This window comes from Lepidochelys olivacea (assembly GCF_965140295.1).
Source record: "Lepidochelys olivacea isolate rLepOli2 genome assembly, chromosome: 10".
Taxonomy (NCBI): Eukaryota; Metazoa; Chordata; order Testudines; family Cheloniidae; genus Lepidochelys; species Lepidochelys olivacea.
The window spans coordinates 50,214,271-50,236,605 of NC_140420.1; the positions used below are offsets into that span (position 1 = coordinate 50,214,271).

General features: G+C 38.0%; 1 protein-coding gene across 4 annotated transcripts in view; it reads left to right on the forward strand.

The window, feature by feature from the left end:
• SCAPER (S-phase cyclin A associated protein in the ER) overlaps positions 1–22,335 on the forward strand; it is a 348,781-nt gene that overhangs the window by 200,467 nt on the left and 125,979 nt on the right. For all 4 annotated transcript variants that reach the window (XM_084641327.1, XM_084641328.1, XM_084641329.1 and 1 more), the window contains one exon: positions 5,073–5,199. In XM_084641327.1, the coding sequence (XP_084497453.1) occupies positions 5,073–5,199 (127 nt within the window). The remainder of the gene's footprint in view (positions 1–5,072; positions 5,200–22,335) is intronic.

Genomic DNA, 22,335 nt, shown 5'->3' on the forward strand with positions numbered 1-22,335 from the left:
CAGTTCAAAAATAAAGGTCTCGGCTTCATTCCAATATGTCTACATATAAAGACCTCAGTATGTACTTCACATTGAATGACTGTTATCCTGTCACAAGATTCAGTTCCACTGACATTCTGCTACAGTTACATCTATAATCAAAGTAAGGACTTTGGTATCTCTCACTGCTAATGACACAATCCTTGCTATACTTGGTCCTCATCCCTGGTAGATGCTCCTTCAACCAACTTCTACAGCAGCCTGGCTTTCCCACAACTAGCTTGCTCCTTGGCTTTCCCTAGAAAGAGAGGGAACTCTACTCTCACTCTCTCAAGCAGCTCCTTCACTCACTCTCCTCCTTTTTCATCAGTAGCCCACTATCCTGTGTTGAAGGGGGTGAGCCCATTACAAACAATGGCTCCCACTCTATTCCAGAGGAGGAGAGGACACACCCACAATCACTGGAGAAGAACATTAAAATTCATTTTATATATTTATGTATTCCACGAACCTCCATCCGTTCCCTCTGCATTGAGTTTTGAGCCACCATAGTTCAATACAAAGGAATTGATGGAGGATGTGGCGGCGCTGCCCTCATATAGCTGTAAGAGGCGTGTGTGTGTGTGTGTGTGTCTGGTTTGAAATAGGGTCTGTGTTGAAGTGAAGGAACAGAGTTGGAGAATATCTTTCCCTGGGATTGTTTAAAATACTTGACACAATCTGGTACTTTGCAGAGTTAAAAAAATATTATTGTTCAGAATTAATTATCTCTGGCAAGGATGAGAGAGCTGTATCCAAGGCACAGCTCCATTAGATTAATGGAGTCACCCCATTTCTTCCTTCAATTTGATGGTAAAAGAGTTCCCAAAAGCCCCCAAGAGTACCATCCAGCACATCACTAAGTTATTCTCATCTCTTAATTACCAGCCTCGTTGGTTCATAACCCATTATGACAAGACTTTCAACAAAAGTTCTTTTTGAACATTGTTCTGTAGTGTCGATTTGCAATAGACCAGATTTTGCCTCCCTAGACACATATGCTTTGGAGGGGACTTTTTTCAGGTCAGTGTGAGATAAGGAGAATCAGGGACCCTGCAGAACTCCTAAACTCTACATTGCAGGAAAGATGGTATTTAATTACACTCACAGTTTATACAGTCTCTTAATTAAATGTATATATGTAAAATATCACATTGCATATTCCAAAAGCAATCTTAACTCTTCCATTATATACCCTTCCACAATCCATCTTTCAGAGAGAGACATACTATACCATCCGCAACTTCAGAATTTTTAAAAATTGAGACATAAGTCATCAAGAAGCCATACGGTTCCAGTGCATAGTTTAGATGGGCATCCAAAAATACAATAAACATTATTCAGACCATACATTTAACTTAGAAATTGTTGTTGTTAATAATAGCCACACGTTTTTTGCTCAGTCTTTATAAAAAGGTCAAAGTCAATATAATCCAAAAAGAGAAGAAAAATTCCTACTGTCAAATATGCAGTCTAACATTAAAACTAACGAGCACTTCCAGTAAACAAAGATCATTCCAGATGAAACAAATTAGTATGAGTCAGTGCCCATCTTATTTGGGTGGAGGGAAAATAACTAAGTAATGAGCAAATCTGCTCCAGCCATAGATAACGTTCTAGTTTCTCAGTACTCCAAATTATTAACTTTTAATTAAAGCATTTATACAGACTCTCAGTAATATGTAACAATATAATGGTGTTTCAGAGTAGCAGCCATGTTAGTCTGTATCCGCAAAAAGAACAGGAGTACTTGTTGGCACCTTAGAGGCTAACAAATTTATTAGAGCATAAGCTCTCATGAGCTACAGCCTACTTCATCGGATGCATAGAATGGAACGTATAGTAAGAAGAAATATATATACATACAGATAAGTTGGAAGTTGCCATACAAACTGTGAGAGGCTAATTAGTTAAGGTGACCTATTATCAGCAGGAGAAAAAAACTTTTGTAGTGATAATCAAGATGGCCCATTTAAACAGTTGACAAGAAGGTGTGAGGATACTTAACATGGGGAAATAGATTCAATATGTGTAATGACCCAGCCACTCCCAGTCTCTATTCAAACCCAAGTTAATGGTATCTAGTTTGTATATTAATTCAAGCTCAGCAGTTTCTCGTTGGAGTCTGTTTCTGAAGCTTTTCTGTTGCAAAATTGCCACCCTTAAGTCTTTTATTGAGTGGCCAGAGAGGTTGACGTGTTCTCCTACCGGTTTTTGAATGTTATGATTCCTGATGTCAGATTTGTGTCCATGTATTCTTTTGCGTAGAGACTGTCTGGTTTGGCCAATGTACATGGCAGAGGGGCATTGCTGGCACATGATGGCATATATCACATTGGTAGATGTGTAGCACATCATCAAAGATTTACAACCTATCCTGAAAAATGATCCCTCACTCTCACAGGTCTTGGGAGATAGACCAGTCCTCGCTTACAGACAGCCCCCCAACCTGAAGCAAATACTTGCCAGCAACCACACACCACACAACAAAAACACTAACTCAGGAACCTATCCTTGCAAGAAAGCCCGATGCCAACTCTGACCACATATGTATTCAAGTGACACCATCATAGGACCTAATCACATTAGCCACGCCATCAGGGGCTCATTCACCTGCACATCTACCAATGTGATATATGCCATCATGTGCCAGCATTACCCCTCTGCCATTGTACATTGGCCAAACCGGACAGTCTCTGCGCAATGGTGTATTGCCAAGTGCACACAAAAAGGCCTTTCCAACTTGGGAAGGAACCAAGGGAACTTGTCAACAGAGATGGCAGTTTAATAGTATAATTAAGGCTACGATTTTGTCACAGAGGTCGTGGAAGTCACGGATTCTGTGACTTCCAGAGACCTTTGTGACTTCAGCCCGCAGGGGCCGGGAGCTCTGAGCCGCCCTGCGTGCCCCGCACCACCGCTGGCTGAGCTCCCCATTTTGTCCCGGATATTTTTTGTAAAAGTCAGGGACAGGTCACGAGCTTCCATGAATTTTTCTTTATTGCTCATGACCTGTGCCTCACTTTTGTTAAAAATATCAGTGACAAAATCTTAGCCTTAATTATAATTATTCAGTAAGACCTTTTTCACTTCTCTCTAATCCTTGTGCTTGCCTTGAGCAGCGTCTTAGATAATGTTAATTACTCTGGACACTGATGTCTGATCCGCACATAGATGTAGATAAAACAAACATACATATACACACTTTCTCATCAAAAGAGGCTTTAAGATTTGCTATATAGAAAAATGAGACTTTATCATCTTTATCCACCAAATTCTCAAAGAGCATCAAAGTCCCTTCTTTTGGCCTGCATGGCTGATCTCAGATCTTACTCCCATTTGATTTCTGCTCTTTTTATACTACCTACAGCAAGCAGAATTCCATCTTGCTCTCTCAGATCAGACAGAGTTGTGATTATGGTGCTTCTCTCTTTTTAATGAAGTTTTATGGGTTTTCCTCATGGGAATGCAGAAGTTATTTTCAAATAGATCTTTATTTAGATTAAAAAATCTTACAGATTTTCCAGAAGATAAAGTAGGTCTGAATCACCTTCCTCTAAAACTGCCTAGACTGCTTACATTTCTAGATCTTACTTGATTTTCTAAGTATGGGCTGCAGCCATTCTGCTTTTCACTAATTTTGTAACCTGCTTCTGTTGTTCAGTCACAGTATTTAGTTAATGAGATTTGCAGTCCCAAGTTCTACACTTTTTCTTCTTTTTTCCATCTTTGCTCCCAGTTTAGTAAGTACAGAAGAAATTCTTTCAATTTTATTTTTCATAGAAGGCCTGGCAGTGCAGAGAATATCTTGTCTGGACTTAACCCACTGTTAGCATTCCTTTCCCAGAAAAACCCTCTGGCTGAATGTCAGCGGGTTCAGCTGACCAGATGCTAACATGTCCTAGGCTTAAAGAAATCCTGATGATCATTTTTATTTTTACTTTTATTGGGCATTTTAACTCTCAAGATTCAGAGTCGTATGAAGTCTTTTTATAGATTTATTTACTTAACTGTTTTTCAGTGAAAGAAATAAAAAATAACATCTTCCACTGATTAAGCAGGAGCTCTCCCTGCTTAGGCCTTGCCCCCATTTAGAATTTTTATTAAATCATTAACTACAAATGATCTTGATATAGATTCTACAGACATGCTGATTCTCTTTTTAACCTTCTGGTACTAGTTAAGATCATCTTCCCTTTCCTGTCATTCTTCCCCTCCCCCCGCTCCCCTCACTGTGAATGCTTCCTGGCTCTCCCTTCCCCCACTCATGATGTTCAGACTCCTTATGATCCATTTCAAGGTCCTGCATAACTTCCTTCCTTACTTATCCCTACTTGTTTCTTATGTCATCCTCCCACATTCATGCTGCTCCACCAATGAAACCACCTCCATCCCACCTTATCTCTATATCTTCCACAGCTACCACCACACTTTCTTTTTGGCCTCTAGTGAATGGAATGCCATTCCTGAACTGGTCTGTAAAGCCACTGTACTCTCTTCATTTCAGTTTCCCCTAAAAACCCACTTCTTAAGAAACTAGTTAAATCATCTACTTTTCTATATTCCTTACTCTTCTCCTGTGTGAATTGCTCATCTTTGTGGAGGGAGATAATTGAATGCTGGGAGGAGAAGGTAAAAGGATACTGGAACTGAAGCTGGGAAAGACAAATTGGTTGAGTTGTGGAGGAAGGATGCGGGAAATTAACTGTGATTAACTTAAAAAAGACAGCAGCAGCAGCAAACAAACAGGTGACTAATAAGTGCTTATGATTGCCCTAATCTCTTTACTTGCATGCTGCCTTACTTCCCCCTTTCTTCATCTCCTTGTCCTTTTAGAGTGTGTTCTTTCTAAGCTGGGGCTGCCTTCCTCTGTGGTACACATTTTGGATGCTACTGCAGTATGAGTAAAAATACCTGTATGTAGATTTTTCTTAGTTATTTTAATCAAATTGAGGCTCATAAAGTTTCAGTAGGTATCTTTATAAGATGCAATTTTACTTGAATGTAACTTTTTTCTCTTTTAACTCATTTTTATCTTTTGTTTAATGTTGAAGGCTGCAGCGATTAGCAAAAGATCTTCTAAAGCAGTTCCAAGTACAGGATAGCAGTTCATTGGCAAACAACAAGGTTTCTGCTCTGGACAGGACTTTAGGAGAGATTTCTCGTATTCTGGAAAAGGAGGTATTATTTATTACATAGTTCATAATTAACCCATGGAATGCACAGCTTAGTTGGAATCAAGAAAGCATTCAACATGTATGTACATGAATATAGGAGTTATAAATGTTCCTACTTCAGGGTGTTGCATGTGTAATAGAAGGGAGTTAGGAAGAAAGCTTCCATATGAGCTAGCTGTTACATAATTGACCATTCTGAAGATTCCAGCCCCTTCCCCGGATGCATCTGATACTGACCATTGTCAGAGAGAGAATACCAAAATAGATGGACTTCTGGTATATATGGTATTTCTTATGTTCTTAGGTAGCTTTCATGTGAGAAATTTTCTTTTTTGCTCTTTATTAAAAAAAAATTAATATAACAGAAGTTACAACAAACGAAAATATGACTTTATAGAAAAACTAGTCAGATTTTTTTTTGTTACTGCTTAAACAGATTTTTCCAATAAAACCTGAGATGCAGGGAGTGCATTTCTCCCCTTTTCTTAATTTTGTGAAAATCCCTGCCCTTTTTTAACAGATAAATTAAAGACCACCACTGAATATGTGATACATGTGTACAGTGATTTTCTCTGGTTATTAGATGAAGATGAATATTGGTTTTAGTTTTGGATAGCAACAGGATTACATAAGCTTTCTGTGGTTTATCAGTAACTTTAGACATGTGTATGCTGTTACCACAAGTAAACGAAGTTTAAACAGATGGATTTGACATGGATTTTTTCCAGTTGCCTTTCCTGATATTTTAGAATACTGCCAGATTTAAGTAGGGAGCCAGCTGCAAGTCTTATGAACCTGAATAAGTAATTTCATATCTGCCGAAATATATAAGTTGATGGAAGTTAGAGAAGCAAAATTTTCTGTGACCCATGTCACGAAGTGTAATGTTATGTTATATTAAATTGTGGCAAATATTCCTTCACTTCAAGTTCATTCAGATTTCACAAATGCTCAAATAACAATATTTAAGTCCTGTAGAAGTCCTCCACTCTGTGTTTGTGCATACCAACCATGACAATTATGGCAGTCACACATACAGACTAAGGAAAGACTGTGGCCTAAATTCTTAGATATACCTGTTATCCTTCGAATGCAACTGAGGGGGCTGCAAAATAGCCAGCCACGACTCTTTGATTGTGAGGCCGGTTCTGCACTGGCTATAACCCCAGCGTAGGGTAGAGCAGCCTTGGCTCCGGTGCTGTTTGAGGTATTAGAATTCTGCTGCTGGCAGGCTATTGCTCCCTTTTGTGCCCTCACTCTGCCCCCCACAGCTGCACCAGCTTGCAGCTCATTTGCATCAGGAGAATCCTTAGCTAGGAAAATTCAGCAGCTCTCTGGCTTATTTACTTTGCCAGACTGGCACAGAAAGTTCCAAATAAATGAGAAAATCTAGCCTTGTAAATCTTTTGTTCCCTTAACCTGTATATATTTCAAATGGCCATGCTACTTTCACAGTTAGCTTTCAGATTCACTGATGGACTTGTGTTTTTACTTTTTTTTAGCACAGAAATTCTCAAACTCACAACATTCAGTTTAGAGTAGTTAGTATCTTTTAAGCCTCTCTCATTTTCCTCCCTCTTGCCCATTTTTGAAAAGCAATTAATACAATTATTACATCGCCATAGGAATGGTTGCCATTTTTGTTTCCTTTGCCATCATGTTAGAAGGTTAAAATGACAGCATGCTGCCTATATTACAAAGTATAGCGGGTCACAGAGCTCAGAGACAGACTGCTTGGGTAAACGGTACTGAGTGATGGTTTTCAGCAAAAAGGAAAAAAACATTTGTTATTATTGCTGTCAAAGTGAAATTGAAGTATTGTTTATATTGCTACTGATATTCGCAAGCTAAGAAGGAAGTATCCCATTTCTTATTAGAAATGTTACAAAGAACTAAAGTTTGAAAAGTTCTCTTTAGTTTGCTTTTTTTTCTTTGTACTTGAAGTGAAAATTTTCACTGGTTGAAATAGTACATTCCACAATTAAATAATTTGCCTGTATCTTCTTTTAGAGCCTATACAAAATACACTAAAGTCCATAAGTGTCTTTCTATTGATATCAGTGGGCTTTGGATCAGGCACTTGGAGAACATGGGCCAGTTCTCCTCTCCCTTGCATCATGTGTACTCCTTTACACCTCTGCAAAATGAGTGCAGAGTAAAATACTGTCAAATCAGCACCTTGCACAGGTGTAAATAAACGTACAAAGTGTGCAAAGCAGTGAAGTATCAGACCTGATATGTTGGGTTGGTTTTTTTGGGAAGGGTGAGGTGTTCCTCTTCTGCTGGCAAGCCTTTTATGTTTCCCCTGTGTTTTACTGCATGCTATACACGGCACATTGCAATGTAAGTCACCATTCTACAGCATAAGTAATGGCACTTAAGTGAGCCAAATTTTGTCTTTACACCTTCTGCAAATCCATTGAAGACAATGGGCATGATTCTTATTTACATTGTCCACTTTACACAACTCTGGCAGTGTAAAAGTTCCTTAAAAGTATGGAAATGCCCCATATAATATCCACAGTGCAGAGAGCTCTCCTGGCTGATATAAAACTAGTAGAAGGACTCTACAGTTGTCCTGGCCCCAGGCCCAAAGGTATAGGGGTTAGGTCAGGGTGTCAAGGGGGACATGGCTGAAATTCCATGTACTGTGGTTATTTTCTGATTTCCAGAGCCTGTAAGAGGCCATGGGAAGCAGAAAGTAAGTTGCAGCAGCCTTCAGGTTACTCCAACTTACACTGGGGACCAGGAAAGCTCCTGAATGACTCCAGAGTACAGGAGCACAAAGGTGACTTAAATTTACCTTTAATTCCTCTTCATTCCTGCCCCAACCACAGGACTGGAGTAACTGAGAATCAAACCCATTGGGGTTTCCTGGACTATATGACAGGAAAGAATTTAGCCCATTATTTCCATTATTATGGTGGTACTGGGTATCTTAGGAAGTCCTGTGTCAGCTTTGTGATGGTACATTGTTTCATGACTGTGTTATAGGTTGAAAGAGAGACAAGATGGGTGAGGTAATATCTTTTATTGGACCAACTTCTGTTGGTAAGAAAGAGATGCTTTCAAGGTTACACGGAGATCTTCTTCAGGTCTACAGCAATGCTGCATAGTACAGGTTGAAATGCATTTTCATTTATTTAATAGCTACAGTAGAATCAATCCTTTGATCGAGGGTTTTTGTAGCATGGAAATGGCAATACAATCTGTATTCACATAAGTGATTACTCAAAAATAGAAGACCGTAGGCCAAATTCTGCTCTAAGCTACATTGGGGTGAACTTCGGTGGGAGTTTGAGGTATTCAGCAGCTCTCAAGGTCAGGCTGTTATTCAATAAGTTCCAAAAGTGGACATCATTAGTGCAATTAACAGTACATTCTTCCATTAACTTATGGTGTAAGGGAGAAAAAAAGAATTCTTTAAACCATCAATATAACTTTTATAACTCAAAAGCTTATTTTGTTCCGATCCAATAGTATATAAGATGAACCATAGTTTTAGCAATTCTAGTTTAATTATTGTATAAAAGAAATTGAACTCTTCTGATCTGAGAAGAAATTGAATTCTTCTGATAAAAGGCAAGCAAGCATATATTACATATCTGTGTTCTAGAGTGCTCCATTCAAACCAGTGCTGCATATATATTTACCAGGATAACATAGTTTATCTTTGCTCTTTTAACATTGGTGCCAGTCAGATAATGGAATAGTAACTATAGTTGTTTTCAAGAAATATTGCAAACATACGCTTTAAATTATGTTTTGAAAATGAAGCCATTGCTCAAGTCAAAATTTGGTTTGTTTTCTATATTTCGCCCTTATCATACTTAATGATCTACACCAGGGGCTCTCAAACTGGGGGTTGGGACCCCTAATAGGGTCGTGAGGTTATTATATGGGATGTCGTGAGCTGTCAGCCTCCACCCCAAACCCCGTTTTGCATCCAGCATTTATAATGGTGTTAAATATATAAAAAAGTGTTTTTAATTTATAAGGGGGGTCGCAGTCAGAGGCTTGCTATGTGAAAGGGATCACCAGTACAAAAGTTTTAGAACCACTGATCTACACTGTAATTATAGAACTGTAAAGAGGATGAAGTCTTTCTCTTACCACTGCTAATTTTTCTATATTGCAATAAATTAAATGAAAAGAAAAATCAAAAATAAATGTGCATGAATTTTCCTCTAATCAGTGTCTCAAACAGATTCATTGTGAGTCATTTCACTACAATTGATACCTTATAGCAATTATATATTTCTTATTTTACACAACTATTTATATTAGTGGTAGAGCATGAAACCAATTTGAGGAAAACAAATTAGCAGTTTATTTAAATATATTTGCTTATAAAAGAGTAATATTCAGTAGATGATGATTTCATTGAAAGTGCATATTTTATAATACATATATGTGTGTGTGTTACGTTTGTAATACGATAGGATTCTATTTTCTTACACATGCATATGGGGTTTATATGACCATGTCCGTTAATGATGGTTAGCTGTGTGAAATCCATTAATTTCACATAAATTTGTGCAGATATATTGGCAAATAGACACCTTAGGTGAGAGGAAAAAATCACACACAGGACCTAGCAATATAAAATGTGAGCAGTGTTCCATGCTGTGTTGAGGAAAGTTGCTACTTAAGGTCCAAATCATGACCAAGCTTACTTGGTGATACAAAGCAGTAAGGGCTAGCTCAACAGAGGAACTTAGGCATTGCAACGCTCAGCATTGCCACACCTAACTGAGGTGCCTAGAAAGTCAGTGGGAATCACGAAGCTTGAGTTAGGCACTCAGACTCCATGTATAGTGAATGGAGGGAGACAGGCACCTAAGAATGGGTTACACAAAAGCTGGCACACTAGGTGGCTTCCCACTAAGATAGCCAGTGGTGGCAAGAGTAAATGGAGCTTTGATTCTGCTCCCTCTCTCTCCAGTCGGCAGCACAGTATAAGCCAAGACAGTTTACTCCCTCCCTAGAGGAAACAGGGAAACCAGGACCCTTCCTGGGCTACTGCAGAGACTCAGAGCAGGTCATGTAATCATTAGCCCGAAATGGCAAAGTTCATGGTGAGAATCTGCCAAGCACACATCCCAAAGAAAATATTGACAAAGTGTTGTTACAGTGAAAACATAATGATCATACATACTGCTATTTAAAGAAATATCAAATGATATATAATATGTCCTAAGAAATTTCTCCTAGAATATTATCTTAAAAGTTGAATTATTTTGTATGAAGTATGAGTACAGTTCTAATAAATACATTCATAATAAATTGACTGTTAACCATTTGCATCACTGAGCCTGACAGTGAAAACAAGTGGTAATATTTTGAAGAGGACAAAGAAAATGTAATATAAAAATAGGCAATGGAATTTACATTATTTTGTTCAGAAGGAGCTTGCATGTTTTGTAGAATACAACCGTATATACATAACATACAGCATAAAGATATTAAGAAAACCCTTGAGTACCATTAATGGGATTTGTACAGAGTAGAACATTTCTGCGGGTTCCATAATTCTTATTCTTAAAACATGGTCTTTAAACTACTTAAAATAAAAAGTGAGTTCCAGTGTAAGTATGTCAGCATCACTGAAATATGTGTGAGCACATCATTGTTCTAATAATAAAAACAAATAATCATGGTACAAAAAACTCAGCTCACTTCCCCACAGCTTGCATATCTTCTTTCAGATGTAATCATCCAGACGTGGAACTGCTGTTTAATAATCTGGGGATTGGGAGAATCCAGGCAAAGATTGCTGTTTGTATAATTTGTCATTTACAAATTATACTCTAACTCCTGATTATTCTCTTCTGTACTCGGGTGAATATTATTATTACTAATTCAGTCTTTAGATATATTTTTACCTTGGTTGTTTAAAGAAAGGAACAGTTTTCATTTAGCTTTATATTTTTTAACTGCAGAAAAGATAAGATTTAAAAACTTTTAATTAGGGAGAAATTGGAAAGTTTCATACCCTATATCTTAAGAAAATAATATTTCCTTTTGTGCAAAACTAAGAACATAGAGTAACCTTCTGTGTTCCATCCAAACACTTCTAAATTTATTCCAGTCAGACTTACTGAACCCTATATGTGAGAGTATTATGCATAGCCCTAGTAGTTAAGAGTAGCTGGGAAGTGATGCATTTAAAAATCCGTGAGAAGAAATGAGTGGTGTTGAGATTTGGTCCTTATATAATAAATTTTTAAAAAATTGTTGGGACACTTGAGATCTCAGCTACCCGACCAGCGGTAGTAACTTCAGATGGCAAAGAAGTGAATTCCAAAAGCTAATGACTAATTCAATTTCTGTAAATGAGTGGTGTTTTTAAAATATTGATTATTCTGCTGTTCTCTGGTAGCAGCTCTCTCTCTGCTGTTGCTGGAATTGGAGAGAGTGCACGTCCAGCAGCGTCGTCATGATACTGATTTTTCCTGAGTGGAGAACTAGCCACCAGCTGCATGTTTTTGGTGTAGCACAGAGCCTGATGGCAATACGCCAGCTCCTGTGTATCTTGTTATTAAAACAATCCTTTAAAATTATACAAATATACCAGATTGCAGGATACTTGCTGCCTCAGTGGATTGGATGACATATGGAGCCTTTCAGCACTCAGGCACTGGTTGAAACTGGGCTCCATGTCAGTAGTAACTATCAGAATGCTGTTTCAGTGGCCTTTGTGAAAAAGTTGATGGATGCAGTCCTGTTTTGTCCACATACGCAAAAGCCACAGCCACCACAATTGGCCATAATTGCCCCCCTATATAGATAGCTGTTCTTAATTTTATAGCCTCTATTTTTTATTTATTTATTTATTTTGCATTCATAGACAGTACCAAGCCAACCAGTTTAGGTTAGTGCATGAGGAGAATCATTATGGCAGTGTGAAAACAAAGGAAAATCTATCAGTAATGTAAATATAGTGAAAATAGCACTTTTCTTCCTGTGGCTATATTAGCAGCAGCATATCAGAGTAATGGCATTTACTGACGCAGATTTTTCTCAACTCATGGTATGAAATACCTTGTCTGCTTGATAAGTTGCAGTTGTGCATATAGGAATAACATTTGCTCCCTTTACCCCAAATAAGCAGGGTTTGTACAATGAACTCGGTGTTTGTGTGTGTGTGAGAGAGATGGGGAGGGATTGTGCATTTGGTAGTGTCAAAACAACTGTTTACATTTGAAGTAGCCGCATTTCCTCATAGATGCAGACCTTGCTACCATTATTCATGCCACCTCTAGATTGGACTAGTGTCATGTGCTCTACATGAAGCTAGTGTAGATTACAGAGGCCTGCTTGCTAGTGGATCATCTCGCCATGACCATGCAATACCAGTGCTCAGCGATCTGCACTTGCTGCCTATTGGCTTCCTCACAGGGCCTTTGTGATTTTTTTCATTCCCCAGGGAAAACCTACAAAAGCTCTATGTAAAGAAACACAGAAAACATATTATGTAATTTATTTCCTAAGCATATGTATTCCTGATACACAACAGATCACGCATACATTGTCCAAAATGAAAAGCTTGCATTTTTGAAAATAAAATTTAAAAAACACAATAATTGAATCTTCAGTCGATAGGTAATTAGGCCCTACCACTCTTTTATATCTGTCTTTTGATACCAGTAGACGTTTGCCAATGCATTTGTTGTTTCCGCACCAGGCATATTGTATAGTTAGGTACAAACCAATCTGAACATCCTGAAAACATGCTAGAATGATGCAGAGTTGGCTGAACAGATGGCAGGTCTTTTAAAAATTGATAAAATCCTAAATTCAACTGTCCTCTGTGACTTTATTTCCACAATTTCCACATTTTGATGCAACAAATTATAGTACAGCCTCTTTCACAAACTTAGATTTGGGATAAAAATCTGAATCTTTAATTTTAAATTCAAAAAGAGAAGGAAGGAACTCAAGATTTTTATCAATTACAGTCTTCTGTTTTTGTCTCAACAATTCATTTTTTGGAGGGAGGAGGGGGATCTCTCATGTTGACCAAGTGATGAAAAGGTTCTGTAGCTTCTCCTAATAATTTTTTTTAATTTATCCTTGTGTATTTCAGTTCTTAGTTAATTAGATCAAGCCAGATTTTTGTTGACTGTAATAATAGTATAATCTGTCAAATTCCTGTGAAACCTCCTTCAATTACGTTTGCCATTTTAGTATCTCTGTAGAATTCCTTGTTTTGTAAAATGTCTGCTCTGTTTTGATCAAAGTACTTCTCATATTCATTGCAAATTTCAATATACTTACAGTAGTTGGATGCAAATATAGAGAAACAGTTTTCCTGAGAGTTCTGAGTGTTATTGACAAGAGAGGACAATAATGCTCCTTTTTTTTTAGGCAACCAACTATGAAGCAGATAATGGGTGCAAAAGAATTTTTGAACTTCCACTTCTCCAGAATGGAGGTGATGTTAAAGAGATACTGAAAGTCCATAGGGACAAATTATTTAGGGACTTAATTATCATCACAGTTGCATATCAGTGGGGATGATGCCTCTGAATATGTCCTACTTGCAGGATCATCACCTGACTGCATTATATTTATTATCTGCTTTTACATTTACTACAGTTACAATAAGAAACAGCCACCTAAAACCAATCTGCACTACCACTTAAGTTGATCTAACTTACATCACTCAGCAGTGTGAAAAAGTCACCTACCTGAGTGACGCAAGTTACAGTGATCTAAGCACTGTCCACATCGGCGCTATGTCGACAGGAGACGCTGTCCTGCTTCCATTTCTTGCAGTGATGGAGTAATTATGCTGATGGGAGAGTGCTCTCCTGTCGGGTTAGAGCGTCTTCACAGAGGTACTACAGAGGTGCAGCTGCGCTGATGTAGCGCTTCTAGTGTTGACCTGCCCCTAGTGAATTCAACACTGTGCATAACTAAAAACTGGAAAAATAAGATGAGCAAACCAGCTTTATATAAAATCTTATCAGTTATCCTGCTACCTTTCAGAAATAGCTACATTCTAAGGGCAGGTCTTCACTACCCGCCAGATCGGTGGGTAGTAATTGATCTATCGGGGATCGATTTATCATGTCTCGTCTAGATCCGATAAATCAATCCCCAGACACGCTCCCCGTCAACTCCAGAACTCCAGCTCACAAGAGGCGGAAGCGGAGTTGGGGGGGGAACAGCAGCGGTCGACTCGCAGCCGTCCTCACAGCCAGGTAAGTCGACCTAAGATACGCCGATTTCAGCTATGCTATTCGCGTAGCTGAAGTTGCGTATCTTAGGTCGACCCCCCCCAGCTGTAGCGTAGACCAAGGCTTAGAAACCAAACGCCCTCCCAGTTTACTCTCCACCAACTTCAGTATCCATTCATCCACTCCCCAAAATCCACTGATATTTGATTTTACCTACTATCCACAACCCCTCTCTCCAGTCATCAATATCTCCTCGTGCGCCCCTTCCCCTCTAATGCCAAGGCAGTTCTGTAATTTTATTGTTGTTTCTTAATAGGCCCAGCAAGAACCTTGATATTCACATCATTTCACTTTTAACTTTTTAGAATGGTGTTCTTTCACAGGTTGAAATTAGAGCCTACTGTTTATAATATTAAAAAATTTAAATTATGTTCTTCTGTGACTACTTCAGATATAGAAGTTCAAAAAATGAAAAAAATCTTCAAAAGTTTACTGGGGTTTTTCCTCTCAGAAAAATGGGTTTTTCACAGCAGGAGTTAAGGTGTTAGAGTTGATTTTTAAAGTCCTAATTAGTTTCAATCCTGCCTGCCAGAGAGATTGCATTTCTTCTGGTGCAATAGTGATGTATATAAGATCAGCAGAAGTCCTTGAACTGGAACCTATTTCGGAGGAGGCTGTGGCAGAACATTCACCAAGAGTGCCCCTTGACTTCAGAATTCACTCCCTAACCTGCTCTGAAACAGCACAAATGTGTTGACTTTTCAGGGCATGCTTCAAAACTCATCTTTTTTGAATAGGCCTTTTGGGAAAGGTTGAAAATGTGTGATGTGGGGATTTTGTGGAGGAATCTAAGTGATGGGGAGATTTTGTTATGCAATGTGTTTTTTTGCTGACTAGTTTAATGTATAGGGGGAGGCTTTTCTGTTTTCATTGTTATGGACAGTTTTTATTCTATTAATTGATGGCATGGTGTCTAGAACCATAGGCTTTTTTTATATTGTTTAAATCAAAATAAAGTAATAAGCATAAATTCTTCTACAGAATCCTATGTCCTGTTACACAGTTTTCTACTCCCTCTGGACAATATTGTTCAAGAGATCTTCCAGCAATAGAATGCACTGTATATGCTCTCCCACCAATCCTTAGAAAATATCACTTGTGAGAGACAGTTTTCTTTCTGTTTCACATCTGTAGACACAGAGAAAAAAAAAACTAAGTGTCTCACTTTGTTGTACAGCATTCAGACTGCAGGCCAGCTGCTGCCCAGTATAATCAACACAGAGCAAAAATTATATCATATCTTCTTATTAGGGTCATGTTTATCTAAATAGTGAAGATTGACTGTGATACACAAACATTTTTAAATCACCCCTTCCTCCTAGTATTTTACTGTTTACTTTGAGCTGTTTAATACCTTTAGTAGTTTTCTTGACAACAATTTATGCCATGTTCTCAGTTTCAAATTTTTATCACAAGAAAAATCCATTTACTGTCACTTCCTTTCAAACTGTAGGAGTCTGATCATTGTCTTACAAATATGAAAAATTCCACAATATTTTTGTGTGTTAGTCAGGTGCTTAGTACTATGCAGCCTTTGGATGCTCTTGCATAATAATGACCAGTAATTGTTATTGCATACAACCTCTCAACTTTAGGAGTTTCCTGAAAATGTTCTTTTAAAAGACACATGAAGTACAATTAAACATTGATTATTAACTCTGTATAACACTTTGTTGCTAGTAGGCTCTACAGTGGGGAAAGGGGAAAGGAAAGATAAATTTGGTGTAGTTAATAGGCAGGGCCTCATTTTTTTCTTTTTCCAGGCATTACCCTGCCACCAGTGAAGTCTCATTATTTCTGAGTGTCCTAATCAATAGGGTCATGAAAGATTGATTTTGGTAGCTGTCAGTGTGTTTATGACACAGATCATATATAGTCATTTATAGAAGTAGGCTGTAATTCTCTTGTTAACTTGTGAGTCAAGAAATCAGCGGACACATCTTGCATGTCAGTGGGTGGTGAAAAGAATCTTGATGGTGTCAGTCATTGACTGAGAGGAGGAGACTGACACTGTTAATTGAATTTCCCCAGGGAGCATAAAAATATACCATGATGTAGGGGGAGGAGTGAGGGAGTGGGAACCACACAAGCTGTCAGTGTGTGTGAGCTGGTTACATTGATTTACCTCTGCTAATGGCCTGGGTTGGATAAAAAATTGCCCTAAGGGAGGACAGAGTTCACTACAATAGCTCCTTGCCACTTACTAAAAGTCTTTCAGACTTACAAGTAGCGACATAAAAAAATAGTAAAATAAAATAGTTCTCACATAGCCCTTTAAAGGCATAGTATAAACAGTTTTCATGCTGAATGTTTCTTCTCCTAGCAGTTCATATTGATTGAAAGAATATATGTTCAAGGGAATCAATGCTATATTTCAACCTTAGTATCGAACAGGTAGCTTTTTAAATGCTTATTCTTCACTTTAAAAAGTAACAATGAGGGCAAAAATATTCTTATATAATCTCACCACTGAAATAAAGGGTTTTTTAACACCAATTAAATAAAACTTTCAGCTGCTCTTATTTTAGGTAATAATAAATAAAATGCAAGGATCGTTCATTGATTTTTATAATACTCTGGAGAATGTCTAAATATCATTACACCATTTAAATTTTTTCTTACTTTCTTTTGTATTAAATTCTATCACATTTTAAACCATATCCCGTACAATATTTATAAACCACTATGAGGTAAAGACATTCACTAAAGCAAAAATAAATATACATCGTTCTTTCAGCTGCAGTAAAAAGTGGATCTGCTTGCACGAAAACAATGTGACTTTTGTAGCATGTTAATATGAAGTTAATTTGTATGATGGAGAACTTCTGAATAGACAGAAAGGTACATTAAATTTATGTGAAATCTCCGTACTCTACTAAAAAAAAAGTGTATATGTGTGTATGCCTTCTCCAGCTATGAATCACAAAAGTAAAGCCTAAACTTAAAGGGTGGTAAAGAATAAACTTATGACTTATAAAGTTCTTACTGGATATAACCAGAATTGACAGCTGCCTCGTTATGCTAGATATTTTCAGTGGTCTTCTGTGCTGCTTTCTGTAAATAACATCAAACAAAACTCAAAATTCTAAAAATCGCTGTATATTCCTAACGTTTCAGCCCAAAGTTTCATCCAGTGAAAAACAGCTTTGAGAGTAAAGTTACTAGTCACTACATCAGGGGTTTTCAAACTGGGGATCAGGACCCCCCAGGGGATCACGAGGTTATTACATGGGGGGTCGTGAGCTATCAGCCTTCACCCCAAACCCCACTTTGCAGCCAACATTTATAATGGTGTTAAATATATAAAAAAGTGTTTTTAATTTATAAGGGGAGTCACACTCAGAGGCTTGCTATTTGAAAGGGGTCACCAATCCAAAAGTTTGAGAACTACTGCACTACATAAACAAACTGTAACTATCAGACTATTATAGAACATAGTATTCTTGGAAGACAGTTCACAATTTTTATGCATATTCACATCCTGACTGGCAGAAGCTCTGGGAAAAAAATATATAAGCATCAGTCTCTCTCTCTGTCTCTCTCTCTGTATATATATATGTGTGTGTGCGCATATAAACATAAAAGAAAAAAAACAGTAATTGACACAATAACGGCAATAACCAATAAGGCTGGCTTGAGGTTCTGTGCAGCCCCCAGTAAACAGTAATATGTGGCCACTCACACCCTCCACAAGATCTTGGAAACTATATCAAGCTTAAGCTCTCCTTCTATTGAGGGCACCCTGAAATAATCAGTTTAGCTGATGCCAAAGAATAAATTCCAAAGCCCACTGAGATATAATTGATGTCTGAGACCCCTTAGACTAAAATGTCTCTTTCATCACACAAAACTTCTTATTTTAATTTAATCTGTTTAGCTGTTATGGGCCTGATCCTAGATTTCTCCCATCAAAGACAGTAGGAATTTTGAGTGTGCAAGACATCCAGAATGAGGCCATACGTTTAAATTAAGCTGTCTTAGACACAAGAATTATCTTAGTTAAAAGTACACTTTCAGAATTGTATTGTGATGCACTTTGAGGGGAAAAAATTGTATTTCATTTGGTAACTGACATTTGCAAGTAGACCTGGCACCTCTCAGACCATATTGCTCACCTTGTGCTCGTATTGGCCTATGCCTGCTTCATTGCAGCACCACATGGGAAGAGGTATGCAACCCCTTTGTGACCTTGACTAAACTCCTAAGCCATTACCCCTTCTCCTGCTTCCATCTCTTTGAAGTTCAGAAAATAATTTTTCTCTGTCTAAGGTACCCCAGCATTGGTATCCTCAGTTTAACATTCACCGCACACAAATTTTTAAATGATCATAAATCCCTGCAAAGTTGATTTGGCATTTCTTAAATAGAGAAAATGACAAAATGAAATAGTAATTAACTTCATCTAGACTGAGGCAACAAGAGCACCACTAGACAGAAACAATTATTGTTTTACAAGGTATGGAAATATTATCTACAGCCCAGACTAACTGTTTCTAAGCCTAAAGGCTGATAGAACTTCTGTCTACTTGTCAGCTTAAAGTTTCAGCATATCTCTGAAAGTCTGTTGTGCCATGTCTCAGCAGGCTTTGTGTACTTCCTTCTTAACTCCATTCTTCTTCAGGCTTGTACAAAAAATTCCGTGTAGACAGATTTAACTGTATTGATTTAGAAAGCAATATAGTCAAATCAGTGTAACCCACTAATGTGTCCACAGTTATACACCACAGAATAAAAGTGCTTATTTTCCCAGAGCCGGCACAAGGCATAAGCAGACTAAGCAATTGCTTTGGGCCCCGAGCAGGTCAACCGGGCCCTCTATTCACTTTTTATTATGTGGGGGGGGGGGCAAAATTATTCCTGTTTAGGGCTCCCAATTAGCTAGCACTGCCTCTGTACTTCATATATAAGAACAGTTTATTTCACTACATTACCAGAAGTAGGCTATACCAGTAAAGGCACTTTATACTACTGTAGCTCGATCCACACTAGGGATGAATTTACTAGATCAGTTTTTAAATCAGTATAGTTAAATCTATGCAAAAATTGTTTGCGTCTTACTTCTTTGTGATTTGAAATAAAACATCTATCCAGATTCAGTACATTCTTGTGGAGGGACTTTGTGATCCTTGGTATCCCTGCACAGAACTGACATGTTTTTTTTCCTATAGACTAATCACGGTTAATTTTTGATATAACAAAGGCGTTTCTCATATGGCTTGAGATGAGATGGGTTGTATGTTTGTTTGTTTGTTTCTGTTTAATGCGATTTACAAGAATACTGAATTGCATAGGAAAGTTTTGCCCGTTCCACCAAAAGCATTTATCTAAGGAAAGGTGACTAACAGGTGGCTCAGATAAAATCTCATTAGAATCATTTGACCTGAATTTCAGTAGCGTTGAGTACGGAGAACTCTATTGAAAGCACCTAAGACTACATCAAGTAGGTGATTTTGAAAATCTTACCTGGAGGGTGCTGTTTTCAGTTGAAATCAAGAATAGTTAAAATGTCTGAGGTGAGAGCATGGATCAAATATGGGATTATTTTACATGCACATTCAAAATATTTTTGTCCTGAAGTTGATTGTTTATTTCATATCACGATTTAACAGAAATGAAGATTATAGAACTTCGATTGCCTGAAGGGTAAAGAAATGTTTCAGTGTAGGGCTACATTCTGATACGTGTGGCACATTGCTGTAACATATTAGGGAAAACAATCTAATGTGCCACATACGCTGTATGCACTGATTTTTTTTCCTACTGCCGTGGAGATATTTTCTTACTGTGTGTTTGCACGTTGCCTAACACTATGGGGCCCTGACGTCAGTTGACGTTTCTAGGGATTACCAAAATACTACTATTCAATAATAATTATACATATAGTTCCATATTAAAGTTGATATTAAAACTTGAGGATGATATAACCACTTAGTCCATATTTATTTCTTCTTTGTACATCATTAATAAGAACTGCATCAAAAAATTCCAGTTACCTATTTTTCAATTACCCTACTAAACTTAAGAAGAAAATAATTTTGTACTGTTTAATGTCTTTCTCCATATAGGAAGCAGATTTCAGAGAAGAAGAAATATTCCCTTAGTAATGTTTATTTTTTTCAATTTCAGAACTGTTTGAATCTGTATATTAAGTGCCTACACTTTTCACTTTTACACTACTACCTTTCAAGACTGATGCACATTTATGACCTCTAAAAAGTACTCCCCCAGTGGCAACTAATGATTTATATAGTGTCAAACACCATTTTTATTTTCTTGATTTTTAGATAAATTTGCAGCCCATTGCTGCACCAGTCATGATGTCAGTTATTTACATTCCAGTCAAATGTTTGTCGTAACTTTCAAATACAGGGGGACTGTAGACAGACGGTGTTTATCACATTGCAGAGACTGTCAGAAATGATTGGCCTCAACAGTACAGCGTCAGATCCAGTATTTACATTTTAATCTACAGACTGTCAGGCCTGTTCTGTATAGTGACCAGTTCTAGTGTGACGATTAATAGAACAGTTTCTAGTGGGTTCACCAGGTTGCCTGCTTATAGATTTCACTGAAAACTTGCTTTCTGTTGACATGGACCCAGCCACAGAGGTGACAAGAAACAAAAAGCAATAGTGTAAAATTAAAAACTGATGAGATACTTATTCGTTAAATTAATCTGTGGCAAAAGTAAGATACAGAACAAAACTAGCATTAAATGGAATAAATCTTTTTAGTATATATTAGACTTTAATCCATTTGTAGTGCTTAGAATTAATGTTTCTAAAGAGCTTGAAGAGACAAACGTTATATACTATAACTGTTATAAGAGTATAAGGGAGTACTATTGGGAATTAGTCACATTTGGCTCTGATAGTTCAAAGAGGCTGTAAAGCTGGGATAAACATCTATGTTGGGATTCCCATAGCAGAGGACTGTTGAAATGGCAAGGAACTCCTATACCAACTCTGACAACTGTCTCCCAGCCCCAACACACCGTTCCAGAGGGCATGGCCAGAGGGATGCACTCTGGTGATCCACACCTGCCAGAATGGCTGCTTGGAACCTTGGTCTGCCAGATATACCTAAGTTACACCAGAGGCCAGACTAGTCCCCAGTTAGCTCTAGGATCAGAGAACTAAAAGTGGCAGAAAGCCCTCTTCTCCACCATCTCCCCTCTTCTGTCTTGCACTGAACACAGTTCATCCAAGACAGAAGATCTGTCCCCTGGTGTTTGTGGCTCTGAAACCATCAAAGAGAAGATTGTATAGGACATCCCCCAAAGGTGCAATGGTATTAGCTACTGAAGCTAATGCATAACCTTTTCAGAAGTGCAGAGAAGCCACTTTTCAAGATGGTCAAATTCACAACGTCCTGAATTAAATTCTGGTTCACCTTACAAAATTATTTTATTTGACCTTTGCCTGAGGGTGAGGGCAACAGATGGGTTTGTTGAGGGGGGTCAAGAATGGAATACTTTTTCCCCATTCAATAGCAGAGCAACTGTGCAGCCAAGCCACAGTCACTAGCCAATGAGATGTGATAGCATCTATGGCCCCAACCCCATCCCCACATGCGATTTGTCTAGTGTGTGAGTTATTAACCTGGGGGTTGCAATCCTCAAAAAAATGACAACCACATCAGCAGATCACAACCAGCCTTCCCTTCCCATGTTGTTAAATGAGAGGGGTCCTCAGCAGGGTCCCAATATGGAAAAGATTGATAACGATTGGTCTAGTGGATTTGCCCAGATCACAGACACACTGGCCACACCACGCCCATTCCCCGATCCCACCTTCCAACTGTCACAAAGAATGCTCCACTCCATGCCATGCTTGGACCTGAAAAGCCTCCTTTGTTTCCAGCCTCCCTAAGCAGCACAACCATACTGAATATTG